The sequence below is a fragment of the Equus quagga genome, chromosome 16, assembly GCF_021613505.1.
Source record: "Equus quagga isolate Etosha38 chromosome 16, UCLA_HA_Equagga_1.0, whole genome shotgun sequence".
Lineage (NCBI taxonomy): Eukaryota > Metazoa > Chordata > Mammalia > Perissodactyla > Equidae > Equus > Equus quagga.
Genome location: NC_060282.1, coordinates 9,687,267 through 9,703,860, shown reverse-complemented (window position 1 = coordinate 9,703,860; position 16,594 = coordinate 9,687,267). Strand labels below are relative to the sequence as shown.

Sequence of the window (16,594 nt, the reverse complement as noted above, 5' to 3'; positions counted from 1 at the left end):
GGGGGGGGTTGATAGAGAAGAGGACAGGATTTCTTTTCAGAGTTATAAAAATGTTCTAAAATCGACTGTGCCGGTGGTTCCACAACTCTGTGAAAATACTAAAATCCACTGTACACGTTAATTAAAGGAAGTCACTGTCACAAAGACACATGGCGGAGGGGCTCCCTGACTTCCCAGCACCTCCAGGCACACAGACAACTCCGTGCCCCAGTGCACAGCATTCCACGCCTTTCCAGTCTGTGGCAAGAGTTCTTCCCAGAACAGCTCCAGGAGGTCCCAGCAAAAGAGAAACAGCTGGAGTCCTCGCCACCAGCCCTGCCTAGCTGTGCCCTTCCTCCACCCTCTGTGGGAACCACCTCACCAAGGACATGGCTCCCCGGGACTTACGGTTCATGCCAATGTCATGGTACGTGAGGATGACGGGCCGGTTTCCCTTGGGGGTCCCGCACAGCGTGACGTGGATGGAGCCATGCAGAGTCTCGATGTCCTGTTCCTGAGGAAAGACAGCAGACAGGGTGTCAGGCGGGACCTGCAGCGGCATCGCTGAGGCTGTCGTTTCTCACTGAGACACCCCGGGGTTTCCAACTGTGCTTTGAGGAAGCTCTGAGTTCACTTCTCATTTGTTCACAAGAGCGCTCAGCTTCGGGCGGCAGATCTGTGTCCAGTGACACCACTCCAAGAAGCAGAGAGAGAACGGAAGGAGAGCTAGATGGAGAGACAGGATTTAAGCCCCGAGAGAGGCTGGGGACCGGGGTAGAAGGGAGATCAAGGTAGGCCCCCTCATCCTTTGAGGTCCATGCCTGTCAATCTGAGGAACTTGGCTCAAAAATAAAGAAAGAAATACACCCCAATTCTCAGGCTGTACCTCCAGAGCAGGAGAGCACAGTGTCTGTGCATGGAAAGCACATCAGCGGCTCCCTTCCCCATCGCAGGCAGAGCGAGGCAGGGGCCTCCCGGATCTCACTCCACAGACCCCCGAGGCAACCAAGTCTGAAGTTGGGGAACCACGAGGAGCATCTCCCAGGCCACCACTGTGCTCCTGGGAAGTGGGAAGATGCCAGCTCACGGGGAAGTGTGAATGCTTCCAGGGGACGGCGAGGGGTATACACAGGGCACTGTATGCAGGGGCCCTGGCTCCCTGTTAGTGCCCAGGCCCACCCACAGCACAGTGTCCTCCTGGGCCACCTGCCTATGACTCCAACAGAATGAGTCCCCGGAACACAGAGTCCATCCATCTCCCTGGCCCTCTTTTTTCTCCTCAGGGCGTGACACTTTGCTCCTGTCTACACAAGCACTGGAAAAATCCACAGAGCATAGATCAATGGCCTGGCCCCCAGTGCAGGCTACCGATCATCTGCTGGGCCCAGCCCTGGCCCCGAAGCCACTGTGAGAACAATGGTCCATTGTGGGGGCCACATTCTCTATTGTCTCCCCAGCTGAGACACATGGTGCCCTCTAAAAATAGGCCAGGCAGCATCCCCACCAGCCTGGGACATCAGGGTTCAAATCCAATCTCTGCCTTTCCCCAACCCCTTTGAGCTCCCTGGTCCCCACCTGCAAGACAGGAGCCAGCCGCCTCACCCCAGGCTCCTCAACAGAGGAGGCGGCCTGGTGGTGGCAGCCACAGCGCCAGGTGGAAAGGGATTTCTCGGTACGTGGTGGCTGAGGGCTTTAATGAGGTGCCTGGGCACTACACCTCGGGGGCAGGTATGGGACATCCAGCCCCGGCTGACATCAAAGATGTTCCCAGCAGCTCCAGGGGTGGGGTTGGGTAACAGATGTTGAGTCATCTCTTCGGAGGCCTTAAAGTTAGACAGCTGTGGAACCAGAATGACCTCCGTCCAAGAAGGACGGATATTTACCGCCAGGTCCTCAGGCCCTGCTGGATAAAGACCCGAGCCTCACGGGATCTCGGTGAACACAACTTCTCTAACAAAGTGCTTAACTATCTCTGGTCCAGGCTCCACTCAGCCCCTTATTTTGGAGAACCAGGCTTGGACCCTCCTGCTGTCGGCCCCCATCTGTCCTCTGAGTTCTGGGCCCTCCAGCCCAACCAGGGAGGAGGAGGAGGAGCAGGAGGAGGGAAGGGAGGGGCTACCTTCCCCATGCCGAGTCCTGTTCCTCAAGTCACACACACACACACACACACACACACACACACACACACACACGAGTCAAGCCGGCCCTGGGGCAAGCCCTCCACTGGCCCAAGCCAAGAAGACTGTGCCTGAGACCGGATGGAGAAATAAAACACTCACAAACACATGCCTTCGTCTCCTGCGGTTCCAATGGGACATTCGGTCCTTCCGCCCCTGTGGAGACGAATCACCCAGTGTCCTGGAGGGAGGAACCCGCCCTCCGCCCTCTGTTCCCCCAAAGAGAGGGCTCCACGGAAACGAGAACATCAGAACCGCCTGGTTCGCTTGGCGTCCTCCTGCCTGAGAGGGGAAAGCCCTGTTCTGGGGCTCGTCAGGGGTCTCCTGCGGCTGGGACGGTGGCTGGAGACCCTCACACGACTCCTCTGTCACCCAGACCTCCATACTCAGCTCTTCCACAGTCCCGCACCCGATCTCAGGAGCCCTGCTCACAGGCGCCTGAGCCAGCAAGGGAGGCAAAGCCAGGCTGTGCGTATTTTCCTCCCACCTCCTCTGGTGCAGAGGGGACAGCAAGATGGTGGGGCAATCCCTGTATCAGCCGTCGTGTCTTCCTGCAGGCCCTGCCCCGAGCATTTTACAAGTGTTCTCTCATTGAATCCACATGACAACCCCACTGAGTAACGTCTGTCCACACCTGACAGGTGAGGAGACCCAGGCAGAGAGAGGAGAAGTAACTTGCCCAAGGTCACACAGCTGGAATGGTGCAGCAAGATCTGAACCCAAGACCATCTAAGTCTAAAGCCTCAGAAGCTCTTTGACGTCTGTTTTATACTCTGTGCCATGTCACATGGAGAAGTGAAACCTTTAATGTGTGACATGCACGGTGGCTCTCTAAAGAGGGACTCGGTAAGTCAGGTCTCCCACGGATGGGACTGTAGAACTCTGTTTATCTCCCCAGCATCTCCAAGGACCAGCAATCCATGGGGCATGACCTAGAACACACTGGCACACGGAATAGGGAAATGACATCGGCTCCTCCCATCCTCCCCAGTGTACATCCGCCCCAAACTGCACAAATGTGCGACAGGGGTGTCAGACTTGCAAAGGCCTCAGCACAAAGGTCCTTTCTAGGACGCCCTGCCGGCCACCCACGGTACATATGACACACGGCCCCTTGTTCTCTTCTTGGGACCACCTCCCACAGTGACAAATATCTGTGTCATAGCTACCTCCTCGATCTCGCTGCCAGTTCCCAGAGGGCAAGGCTGGCTCTGCCATAGACAGGGTTGGGCGCGGAGGAGGCACCTGGAGATTTACACGGTCTACAGTGGTGAATGGCACCATCCCAAGTGTCTACACCGCCTGTAAGCCGGTAAGAGGTGAAAACAGCTCCCACCACTAAGTCTTCCTCAAAGATTGCATCTCTTTGGCTGTCAGTTGTGGTTTGGAGCTTTATGAACTATGGCAGACTGTGGTGGTCAGCCTCCGGAACCTGTGCTGTTCCCTTCTTTAGGGTGGTCAGAAGACTCAGTTCTGGCCAAGGAGATGTCAGCAGAACCTGCTGGAGCTTTGAGGAGAATTTTTTAAAGGGTCATACTTGGCCTTCTGATTTTTCCATTTCACCCTTCCACTTGCTTACTACCTGGAACATGGATGAGATGCTCAGGGATTCAGCAGCCACTTTATGAGCATGAGGACAAAAGCTACATACTCAGGATGACAGATGAGGAAGCTGGAAGGAGTCTGGGACTGGGTGACATTCACTTCCTGCTGTAGTAGGCTTCTAGGTTAGTAAGAATAACAAACATTTCCTTATTTAGGACACTGTTTTTTGAGTGAGAATTAATAATACTAACGATACACCCACCATGCGCCCTTGGCCAAGTTACCCAACTTCTCTGAGAATTCCTTCCCTCAGCTGTACAGTGAGGTCAACAACAAACCCATCTGCTCACGGAGCTGCTCCCAACACTAAAACCGTGGGAGCAACTGGGAAGTGTTTGGCAAATTGCACTGTTTCCCTCCATGTCAGTTGCTATGGACGCCTGTCCCAGAGACATTACCAGGAAGCCACGAGGGCTAGCCGCATAGCTAAAGTCAACTGGCTGGATGATCCAGGGAAGCCCTGGGACCAGCTGCGGCCGCCTGCTCTATAATGCGCCTGCCCAGCGCGCCCTGGGGAGACGCTGGACACTCTGGCCTGAGACGACGACACACTTACCCAGGCTCCAGTCAGCTGTGGCCTGGGCTGCCCCTCCCCTCGGTCCAGCAAGCCTAGGTCCAGGCGAGGCCCGAGGGCAGCGGGCTCCCTAAGGAACAACAGGCAAAGAAAGCAGGTTCTGGCTAATGGGACGCAGCATTAAGGTTTGTTAAGGCAAGAAAGGCAATCAAGAGAACGAGGCTCAAGAGGAAATCCCGGGGGCCCGTCCCACCACCAGCTTTCTGGGAAATCACGCGCACCTCCCCAAGCTTCCTGGGTCACCTCCTGTGCCCGAGTGGGGGAGGGGGAGGCACGGCTGCATCACTGATCCTATCCTTCCCCTTAAGTGAGGAGCACATGAAGGATGACGATGACCGGGGAGGCTGCCTGTGTGGAAGGAACACAACAGTATGTAAGGACAACGGTCCCGTTAACTGAGCAAATACTATAAAGCCACATCTGGACCCTGTGCTGTCAGGACGGCCATTTCACAGGTGGAAAAAGCCAGCCTGTGGGGCTGGCACCCAAGGGACACCCCTGATGGGAGCAGAGTTAAGATTCTGGATAGGGCCTTGGGCCTCCACGCCCCAGGGTTGCAGGAGACGTGGGGCCATGGGGAGGACAAGACAATCTCAGAGGTCAAGCTGGACCCGTGGTGACTCCTTGCATCTCTCAGGTTTCTTAAACGTTGTCATCACTTCAAGAAAAAGAAAAGAAGTTGGAGAGGCAGGAAACGGGGTGCTGGGGGCAGACGGGGGGCAGGTTGGGAACACAGCGTGAAGCTGGGACCACACCCAAGAGCGCAGTTCTCCAGGCAAGGACGAACGAGGAGGGAAGGGCTTCTTGGATTAGGGAAAAGAGCAAGAGCAGAGCGACGACCATCCACGGCCATCCACCCCGGGAGCAGAGGAGCGAGGCCGGAGGAGGCCGCGGGCTGAGTCCCATGTGACGGTTATTTCATTTCGCAAGACTGGCAGGGACAGTAATGCTCCTCCCCTTTCTACAGATTAGAAAACCAAGCCCCAGAGAAGTTCAGGCAATGGGCCAAGGACACAACAGCAGCAAAGACAGAGCAGAGCTGACCCCGCTCCTGTCCACAGCACCTGGTCTGCGACACCGGGAGATGGGTGTCTACACTCGGTCCAGCCTGGGCTGGACAGACCTGGGGAGGGGATGAGAGCCCCACGATGGGGGTGCTGACCTTCCCTCCCCCTCCGCCAGCGGGGCAGTCCCAGGAAACCAGAGAGGACAGCAGAAAGGGAATAGCCTCATTTCACGTTGACCCGGATGAGGGCCGCTGCCATCTGTCACTTGGGGTTTCTCTAAGTCCCAACGGCTTCTGCCAGGAAGTGTGGCTGGGGGCCGGTGGGGACGGGAAGTGGTGGGTTTGAGGATTTCCAAGCCTCTGAGTTCTACCCACCTTCAGTCAGGGGACACAAAAACAAGAAGCAACTTTGTGGAAAGAAAGAATTTAGTTAAAGGTCAGCGTTTCCATTTTTCCTGTGAGCTGAGCTGCTTCCAAGAGAAGGGAAAAAAAAATCAGCTCCCGCCTCCAACACACACACACGGATCAGATGTCCCCCGGGCCCAGCTCTGCCAGACTGGGGACTCTAGAGTGAGCGGGCACCAGACCTCAGGAGACCCTGCCCACCACCCCTCCACCCCTCCACCCCTCCACCCTGTGGGTAACATCAGCTCATTGCCCAGAGAGGCCTGGGGAGCACAGGAACACAGATTCCCATGGAGACCAAATCAAATCAAACCGTCTGAATAACTAAAGATCCAGGTGGAAGGAATGAGGAACAGCAAATCCAACAGGAGAGGCGATCTGAGGTCAAAGGAAGTTACCCAGCCCGTGAGCCCGGAGTGACGGAGGTGGACTCGACTCTGCCACCCCCTCCCCCGACTAGTTAGATGGACTTTGGCTGCAGACATGGGGACGGAGCCAGGCTTTGTCATCTGTCTCATCAATGAGTGACAGTGGCAAACCTTCTCCAGGCCTCGTCTCTTCAACTACAAAATGAGATGGCAATGATACCTCTCTTAAAGGGTCGCCACGGGGATTAAGTGAGATGATGCCGGAAAAGAGGTCAGCCCAGCTTCTAGAAGGCCTACAGTTAGTGCTCAAGAGATCTCAGCTGTCACGAGTCCCATGTTTATTACATATTTAAGAGCCAGATGGGCTGAAATTTAGGACTATCTTGATAGTAGCCTTTGGCAAGTCTCTTAACATCACCAAAATGGTCTCATCTGCAAAGCAGGGTAACATTCCCCATCTTGGCAAAGAAGCCCTGGGACAATGAATGGCCACGCACAGATTCATTCGCTCCTCTCCCCTCAGTGGCCCTCAACAAGGCCTCCCCACCTGGCACAGGAGGGGAAGGGCTGGATCATAAAGCATCTGCTACCTCTGATATTCTTGGATTCTAGAATTCTAGCCAAAGAAAATAAGCCAGAACCCAAAATACTCCCACCTAGCCAACCCATCAAATTTGCAAACACCAACTGCCTAAAACTTGATGAGAGAACCTTCTCTGCAAAGCCAGATCAAACCGTGCCCTTACTCCAGCCACAGCGGCGCCTCCGGCCAGCAGCCCACCCAGCCCCGTGCTCTGAGGGCTCCAGAGCCTCCCTAAGGGGGCAAAACAGCGTCCTGAGAGCAGCTGGCAGAACCTCACGTGCCGGGGCACCGATCGGATTGCTCTAAAACATCTCCCAGGCCAAAACAAACTGTCCACCCTAAGATGATGTCAGCCAGGGAGAGATAAGGCCACGCTGCCATCTGTTCCGGCAGCTGAGCTCTCTCCTAAGACGGCCCCCCAAAAGCTCGGGCGCAGACCCTTCAGCAGCTCTACTGCCGCGTTCTGGGCTATGCCGTGCATTTGATCCACGGATAAAAAACATACAATACATATATACATATACATGTATCCTTGACTACTTTGGGAAAGAAAAAGTCTGCCTGAGTTAGTCAAGACACTGAAGCAACAAATACTTTTCAAGAAATAACAGTGGCTGCACTCGGACACATAGCCAGATGGCTCCGACTCTGAAAAATTGAGTCCCAAAGAGCTGCCCAGCGGAGTCCCCGCTTCAAGGAGCAGGAAGGACCAACTGGAGGAGGAGACGAAAGCAGGCTGCAGTTAAGGCACGTGAACTTGAGTCCTACATCAGCTCACCAAAGTGTTACAGATTATCTGCCTGACTGGGCTTTTAAATTTTTTTTTTTTTGAGGAAGATTAGCCCTGAGCTAACATCTGCTGCCAATCCTCCTCTTTTTTTTTTTTTTTTTTTTAGCTGAGGAAGACTGGCCCTGAGCTAACATCCATGCCCATCTTCCTCTACTTTCTATGTGGGACACCTACCACAGCATGGCTTGACAAGGAGTGCCATGTCTGCACTCCGGATCTGAACTGGCAAACTCCGGGCCGCCGAAGCAGAATGTGCAAACTTAACCGCTGCACGACCGGGCCGGCCCCCTGACCAGGCTTTTTTGGACACAAATTGCAAAGGTGAACTGGAATCTAGTCCGTAGATGGGCCCTTCTGGGTTGAGACTGCAGCAACACACTTGAGAGCACTGGTCAGGGTCAGACAGAGCTGGATTCAAGGGGGCCCCTTCACAGCTGCCAGCCATGGCAGACCCTCAGTGTCTTCATTTGTAAAGTGGGGATGAGGGTACAAGTCCCACAGGATTCAGCAAGAGGGCACGGGAAGCCCTGGGGTCTGGGCTGGCTCATCAGACGACCCTGAGGCCACAGCAGGCAGGGGACTGTCATTTCCCCAGAGCCCCCATGGGAATCCTGAGGTCAGGGCGTGCTGGCGAGTCCCTGGGCCCTGCAGCCACTCTTGACCAAGGCTGGCATTCTCTGTCCCCAGCCCTGTGAGCAGAGGCTTGCCAGGGCCCAGAGAACGTCAGTCATCGCCTTGTACCACATCTTCTGAAGGAAATCCCACAGCGACCGACACCCACGACTTTGGAGGCTGCTGGAAATTTAGGGGAAAGCTTCATAAACATCATGAGTCAAGTAGATCCGGGAGCCAAGCCCAAATTAACGTAGTTCTCTACTAAGATCTTCTGGGAAACAACCTTGAAAAAGGCACTCGGGTGCAGCTCAAATATTGTGATTCACTGGTAAGTTCGAGCTCATTAACAGCCCAGAGGAAGAAGTCACTTCGCCCTTGGAAGGCTCGGAATCCAAGCCAGGGGGCCCTTTCCCTGTGCTGCTGCCTCCACGCGGAATGATCAATCCCTAATCGGGTCACATGACTGGCTCCCTCTATCATTCAGGTCTCAGTTCAATGTCACCTCCTCCGAAAGCCTTCCCTGACCCCTCGGCCTACCACAGCCCCCATCGCATCGGGCTGCACCATACAATCTTCAAAGCCCCTGCAGTAGCTGGGATTGTCATGTCTGCTTAATTGTCCCCATCTGTTTCCTCCCCCTTCAGGGAGTCAGGAGTGGTTTCAAAGACATGCTCTGGAAGCACACCTCTTGAGTTGAAACCCCAGCCCTACCCCTTTCCAGCCCTGTGACTTCAGGCAAGTTTCCTAACCTCTCTGTACCTCTGGTTCTCCATCTGTAAAATGGAGATGGAGACTATTATGAGTATTCGATGGGCAAAACCCATGACACGCTCGGAAGGATTCCTGGCGTACACTTGGTGCTCAACAGGGCTGAGCTATTCATCCAGAATTCTAGTTCCTGGAAACAGGGATCACCGCCTGTCATCCTCCCCACGGTCCCCAGCACCTGAGACGACAACGCCAGGCACAAAGTGGGCATTTGTTACAGGAACAAAGGAATGCACAATGAGAGAAATGCCCCCACCTCACAGGACAGCTCTGGGGACGAACTGAGAGGGCTCAGCCCAGGCCAGTGCACCATATCCTGCCTCCCCCGGCCCCTCGCTGAGGCCGCCCTCTGTGGTCTTCAGGTGCCCACTTAGCTGACATCCCGAGCGTGCAGCATCCTTGTCCATAGCGGGGCAGAGGTCCTGTACTCTGCTCTCCCACCTACCTGTGCCCTGGGGCAAACACACAGAACGGTACTTGTCCACTAGCAAGAGCGGCACAAAGTGAGGAATGACCTGCACAGGCAACAAACAGACTACGCTCTCTAGGTTTCTCCGAATCAATCACTAAGATTTTTTCAATCTACAATAATCGTATGATCCAACGATGCCCCTTCTGGGTATGCACCCAAAAGAACTGAAAGCAGGGTCCCAAATAGATATTTGTGCACCTGTGTTCACAGCAGCATTACTCACAAGAGCCAAAAGGTGGAAGCAGCTCAAGTGTCCAGACAGAGGAACGGGTAAACAGAACAGGGTCTATCCACACAATGGAATACTATTCAGCCTTAAAGGAAAAGGAAATTCTGACACGTGCTACGACATGGATGAAGCTTGAAGACATTATGCTAAGTGAAATAAGCCAGTCACAAAAATACAAATATTGTATGATTCCTCTTATATGAGGTACAGAGAGCAGTCAATGCCTAAAGACAGACAGTAGAATGGGGGCTGCCAGGGGCTGGGGGAGGGGACAATGGGGGTTAGTGTTTCATGGGAGCAGTTTCAGTTCTGCAAGATGAAGAGTTCTGGAGGTGACTGGTGGCAATGGTTGCACAACCATGTGAATGTGCTCAATGCCCCCGAGGTGCCCACTTAAAAATAGTTAAGATGGTAAATTTTACGTCATATGTATTTTGCCACCATAAAAAAAAAAATTGCAAAAAAGACTCACAATAGAGTCAGTAGACAGGGTGTGTTCTCGACCCAACACGGACTGGGAAACATCACATCCGGGCCCCGTGTCATTGTCCTCTCTACACTGCTCCTTCAACGAGGCTGGAGTGACTTTGCCCATTTCCCAGGTGAGGAAACTGAGGCTGAAGGGAGGTAAGCCACTTACTCCGGGCCAAACGGCCAGGAAAGGACAAACCTGGCTCTCGAATGTCGAGTCTGGGCGGATCTGTGGCTTGACCCTGAGGACGGACATCACCATACAACCACAGGAAGACACAACCACAGAGCTGACTGGCTGCCTCGTCAGGGGAGACACGACCAACCGACAGAGACAGCAGGTTCCGTGGCTCCTCCGTGGCCCTGCCCAGCCCTGAATGATGGGGCCCCAGGGCGGTCATTTCAGGGTTTACAGCCCACAGATCAAACATCCAAGGCCCGGCTGCCACAGCTGCTGCATCTTTCACAGCCGTAACTGCCCTGTGACCCGTCTCTCCCTGTTCTCACGAGGATGGAAAACGACTGAAACAAGATCAGATGTCGTAACTCTCAGTGACCCGCACCCTGCAGCCTGGACCAGTGACTTGCCCTCTTTCTCTGCCCTCCAGTTTCCCCAGTCGTTAAGAGGAGGTCAGACAAGATAAACCTAGGGGGGCCTCGAGAGAATCCATCCACCTCCCACTTCCCCAGAGAACCTCCTATGTGCCCAGTGTCCCGTGAGACCTCCGGGGCCGGAGCACAGAGAGCTCAGCAGGTGAACAGCACAGCAAGAACTCTGCTTCCTTCTGGTCAGCCAGACCTAGGAGGGAGTCCCAGTCCTACCACCCTGGCCTCAGTTTCCCCATCTGAACGATGAGGATAATGGGACCTCTGCTCATGTGACTGCTGAGGCGTTAAATGAGATGTGGGCCCGGAAGCGCTGGGTGCGGGGCCCGGCAGGTAGGAAGTGCCAGTAAGCTAACCACATTAGGTGTGGGCAGCACAGGAAGCTCCCGGGGCCGGGAGGGGGAAGGCCTGGGGTCTGCAACCTCCCCGGTCACTGCAGGGTGACCTCAGGCAAGTGACTTCAAAATTCTGACTCTCTTCTTCTTAAACAAGTACAAGAAGAAAGCGGAACTAGAGGGCACCACAAGGCTGCACTCCTTGAAGAGCAAGATCTGTGCTCTTGGTGCCGACGCTGCCAATGAAATGACGGGTTCGGGTCCTCCCCACCCTCTGATGGCCTGGTGGGCAGAGGGAGCTGAGGGTCTGAGTCATGGGGACATAAGACCCAGTCATAGTCGGTGATGGGTGGGGGTGGGTGACTAGCGGTTGTCCTGGAGCCTGGGAATCATAACCCCCTTCCTGGTTCCATCTCAGATCCCAGGGAGCCACCCCCCATCCCAGGGAGAGTGCCCTGCCAACCCACCCAGCCCAGGGACTCCAGGGGAGGAGGTGTGCCCAGCAGTAGGCTTCCCATCTGAGTGCAGTTTCCTCTACCCCCAGGGACACATTCAGAGAGAAGCTGGTGGCTCAGGGGTCCCCAACCCTCTACTTCCACCCATCCACCATTGCTCGTGCCTTGCATGCTTGGAGAGTGTGGTCTTTGCTCTCTGAGCAGTAAGCACTGAGTAAACAACACTAAGGTTGAGTTATCACAGGGTGGTGGGGGGGGGGGGGGGGGCCAACGGGGGGGGGGCGGAAAGGGAGTCTTAGTGCCTTTGGGTGGGTGGGCACCCTAGCCCCTCACCTCCCTGGCACCACTCATCTGTAAAAGGATGATACCAGAACCCGCAACCCAGGGATCTTGTGAAGATTAAATGACTGCATTTCATTAGACAAATTAAATTAAACGCAGCATGCTTAGAACAGGGGCTGGCACAGAGGAAATGCTCAAAAGCACTCATTCTTGTGGTGATGTTAATTTTAAAGATGGAGGATAACAGAGGCTCAGAAAAACTAAGTAACTTGTTCAGGGGCACACCCGTTGAAAGGGTCAGCTAGAATTAAATGGGCCTCAGGCTGACAAAAAAAAAAATGCTTTTTTCAGGATGGCACGATGTTGGCGTCGCTGCTATGGCAAGTTTCACGGTCTGGGCGGCTCAGTTTCTTCATTCGTAAAATGGGGAGACGCCAGCCCTGGTCTGAACTCATGGGCCACAGATGCACTGAGAAGCTGGGATGTCCTAAGGCTGCCACCCAGGGCTGATGAGTCGGAGAGATGCTCCTGGGGGGCCAGAGGGTGTCTCTGTGCTTAGCTGCTTTTAATCATAAACCCTTGTCCCAACCCGAGTTGTCCCAGCTCACGGCCCCAGACGTGCCCCAACAGCGAGGGAAGTGTGGGGGCCCCAGGCTGGAAGCGTCACGTGCCCTGGGGCTGGGAATGTCAGGTGCCAGTTCGTGCTGTCACTCTCAAGCCAAGCCAGTGCCTGCCTTAAGTGAACAGCCCATGGTGGCCGCGAACCCTCTGATCGGGACTCCCGCCCTAGGCCCCCGTACACGGTGTTAGGAGGAGGTAAAAGTAGGTTTTCACGGTCAACCCCACAGGGCACCAGGCCAGCCCTGCACCATGCCAGCACACTTCACCTCTTTGAGCCTCAGTTCCCTCAGCTTTGAGCATGGAGCCAACAATCCCTACTTTATAGGGCTGTTAGGGTTAAGCGGGGTGTCCCCTGCAGAGTAAAACTGCCACACACCTGTCTGGGAGTCCAGGGCCTGGTGCACAGCAGTGGCTTAATAAGTTTGTTCTGAACAAGTCGATGTTACACAGTGAGGACACGCGGGCCTCAGAGAAGAACAAATGGCCAGAGAGAAACGAAGCCCTCAGACACACCCCAGGGGTTCCGCAGGGCCCTTGTGGTCAGGGTGGGCTCCAGGTCCAGCCTGCCACAGCCAGGTTGATGCTTAACGACACTAAGACCCACACACCTTGCGTGTGGTGTTCAAGGCCTCCACGGTCCCATACCAGCCAACGTTCCAACCCCTCTTCCAACTTTTCCCCTTCCTTCCAAAGAAGATACCAAGATTCCCAGCCTCTGGATGGACGGTGGGCCAACCACTGAAATAGACGATTCAGGAGGAAGAGTGGAGTTGTTTACAGGGGAAGGGTGTGGACAGATGGGGATGCAGAGCTCAGAATGGGCCGGAAGCCGGGGATGCGGCTGTGATGTGCAGGCAGAGGTTCAGCTGAGCACATCAGCCTGCATCTGGCCTGCGTCTGCTCCTCTTCTCTGGGAAGACCACAGCCACCGCCGTGCCAGGCTTCCTGCTGCACCCCCAGGGCCCCGCACCGCGTGGGGCCCACACAAGCTCGGGGATAACGAGTCAAGGGTTTACAGCGCCTGAGGTTGTGACCTGCCCCTTGGCCAAGAGAGGCCAGCCCCCTCTCCTGAAAGTTTGTTCTGGAACCAAGCTCCACACGCGCCCCCCGGCCCTCACGCCAACCCCGAGCAGGGATGGAGCCAGCGAACCACAGAGAAGGCTGGATTCCTTTTCCCAAGCAGAGCCACGAACAGCAAGCCCTTGCTTCCGTTCCCTCCCATCGCAGGGTCCCAGGCCCACCGATGTCTCGCCATTTCCCCCTGCACACACCCCACAGCACCGCCTAGGCTCTGCAGGGTCCAAGGGGGCTGTCAGCATCCTGCTTTCACAGCGAGTGACTGGCCCCTGCTTCCTCAGCCAGAACTCAAACCACCTCCTGTCCGGGGAGAAGGAGCTGAGCGTGGGGCACTAGCTTTCTTCTCTCCCCTTGCCCCAGGGTCTGAACAATGAGCTACTTCAAACCAGTGGAAGGAAGAGAGAAAGAGACAAGTCAGAGCAGGGAGGGGGAAGGGAAGGAACGCCCTCTACTTGCCTGAACATCAAACTCTTGCAGGAGGCTGGTGATGGTCTGTGGAGAGACAAGAGAGATGGTCAGTTTCCTCGGGCAGAGAGCTAACATGGGAACACGCGGTCCTCTCCGAGCCCTGAGTCTCTATCTACTCCCTCCTCTGTGGGGCCTCCCAAAGTCCTTACAAAGAGAGACTTTTCTTCTCATCTCAAAGAATAGCAGTCCGGCAGAAAAGCAGACGCATTAGCCAGATTCTTTTTTGACTACAGCCTTGGTGAAAAAAGACCAGAAGGTCTAAGTTGACCACAAGCTTGAGAGAGACAGGACTGTAGTTGCCTATTAAGTGGTCTGCCTGTCTCCACTCACATGTGACCCTTTTAAAACTCATGGCTGCCCATCATCTGGATTAAAATGCAATGTCTCATAGGTGGAAGGGGAGAGCAGAGACCTCAAAGCATTTCCTTCCATCCAACAATTCTGAGTTTCCAGCACAAATTCTATCTTGTGCCAGAGCTGTGAGTGGCAGGACAGGCCCAGGAAGACAGGGAAAGGGTCCCTGTCCCCCAAGAAGGGGTAAAGAGTAGCTCAGAGGAGGAGCTGAAGCCACGCTTGGCCAACGTTTCCAAGAGATGTGGCTGGCAGGTTTTCGTCCCAGCACAGAGAGGGAGTCCAAACGCCCTCTGAAAACTGAACCCCAGCCAGACCCATCACCAGCCACCAGGAAAGAAGGCAGCTCAGCAGAGCGAACGCAGGAGAGGCGAAGGCAGGGGAAGCGAGCAGTTGCCTGCTGCTGGACTGAAATAGCTTCAGAGCCCTGGCTAGGGGAGAACATCACGACGTTTGGAAAATCCAGGTGGAGGCAAAGGTGGCAGACCCCACTCTGTGTGTGTGCACACGTGTGCACTGGTGGGAGGGAGCAGAAAAGCCATTCCGTACAACCCCAACCTTCAAAATGTGAACAAGAGTTCAGTGGCCGACCAGGTTAAGAACAGACATCAAGAAGAACTTCCCGACAGCAAGTCTAACGAAAAACACTTTGCTGATTCAACCTAAAGAAATGGAAGGTTGACTTCCATCTAAACCTTGAGAGAAAAGATAAATATCCACTTAGAGATAGACTGACAAGGAACCTGGAGTTGATAACCTCTTAGATGCTTGTGTCAGAAATAAAATTTTCCAAGGATATGAGTAGGCTGCCAGAAATATATAAATACTGTGTTTAAAAATGCATTTACCCTTGGACCCAGAGATACCACCTCTTCTCCCAGAGCTGCACCTGCACATGTGGGAAATGACGTACACGCAGGATCCACCCAGCGTCCAAAGCCTGAAGCCCTGCTGGGAATGGCAAAGGGGAGGAAGACTCCAGTGACCACTGGTCACGTGAACTTGGGGGTACACTGTGAGACTGGAGACAGGCAGGTGCTCTATGGACTTATGTTGGAAAGGTCTCTAACATCAAAGGTTGTTAAATGAATAAAGCAAAGTGTGGTATGCCGTTTCATAGGGTTTTTAAAAAGGGAGAGAGAAGAACATGTTGGTCTATAAAAGCTAGGGGTTTTCTGTTTGTTAAGACTGTGCCATAGACTCAGACAGAAGAGGAAATGGATTTGGAGCATGCATAGTGAACAGTACGGGTGGGCAAACTTACGGCCCTCCACTTGTTTTTGTAAATAAAGTTTTATTGGCACACAATGAGCCCATTCACTTACATATTGTCTATGGCTGCTTTCATGCTCTAACTGTAAAGCTGAGTAGTTGCAACAGACTGTATGGCTCACAAAGCCTAAGATATTTACTATTTGGCCCTTTACAGAAAACATTTGCAGACCCCGAGTGTAGAATGATAAACACCCATTCTAAATGCCACCCCCGCCCCCCACCCAGGGCCTGGATTCTAATCCTACTTGTGCCACCTCTCCAAAAGAACTCTGGCAGAATTCCCTTCCTGTTGGAGACCAGTTTCTGTATCTGTAACGTGGGAAGAGAGAGAGTTGTCTCACACATTCGTAATGAAAAGTCCATGAAATAAGGGACCTAAAACAGAGCAGCCACGTGCAGAGTCATACAGGAATTCAATGAACAGTCCGTTCGCCAAAGGCAGCTGGCCTGGGTTTGGCTCCACGCCCCACACTTGGTAACTATGTGACTGAGGACAAATTAGCCTCCCTGAGACTCAGCTTCTTCTTCTGTGAAATAGGAACAATCCCAGAACCTAGCATCTAACCAATCACCGTCTTGGCCCGTCGGTTATCACCGGATCACCCATGAAATGTGGCTGGCCCAGAGCCAGGCATGCAGGACGTGGTGCGTGCACATTAATTATTATTTTTGAAAGTAGTCAGTTGACCTTAGAGTAACTCCACTTCTGAGCCTGAGTTTCTATTTTTATAAAAGATATATCGTCCCAGGCAGAGATGCAACTCAGGGAGAACCGGGATGTGAACATAGTTTAAAAACACAACGTCAACCATGCAGATGGAAAGCCTTTTCACATCCATCATCAGAACGGCCAGTCCAGTATGGACCGTGCCAACCCCAGCTGCAGGGCAGGCGCTCCTGCTTCCAGTAGGGAGGCCTCGTGGACACGAAAGGTTTGACCAAGAAGATGACAATAACCGCAGCAACAAGAGCTCCTGTGCATTGCTCTCCTTCTCCAGGCCAGACAAGGTTCTAACTTCTCCTATGAATTAGCGCGCTCCATCCTCACCCTGGCCCCACGCTGTAAGTCCTAGCACCACTGT

General features: G+C 54.1%; 1 protein-coding gene across 2 annotated transcripts in view; it reads right to left on the bottom strand.

The window, feature by feature from the left end:
- NDRG1 (N-myc downstream regulated 1) overlaps nt 1-16,594 on the bottom strand; it is a 55,659-nt gene that overhangs the window by 25,809 nt on the left and 13,256 nt on the right. The window contains exons 3-4 of one of the 2 annotated variants that reach the window (XM_046641571.1): nt 13,875-13,910; nt 388-493 (exon numbers count right to left, since the gene is read on the bottom strand). In XM_046641571.1, coding sequence (XP_046497527.1) covers nt 388-493; nt 13,875-13,910 — 142 coding nt within the window. The remainder of the gene's footprint in view (nt 1-387; nt 494-13,874; nt 13,911-16,594) is intronic. The other variant, XM_046641573.1, reaches the window with a different exon arrangement.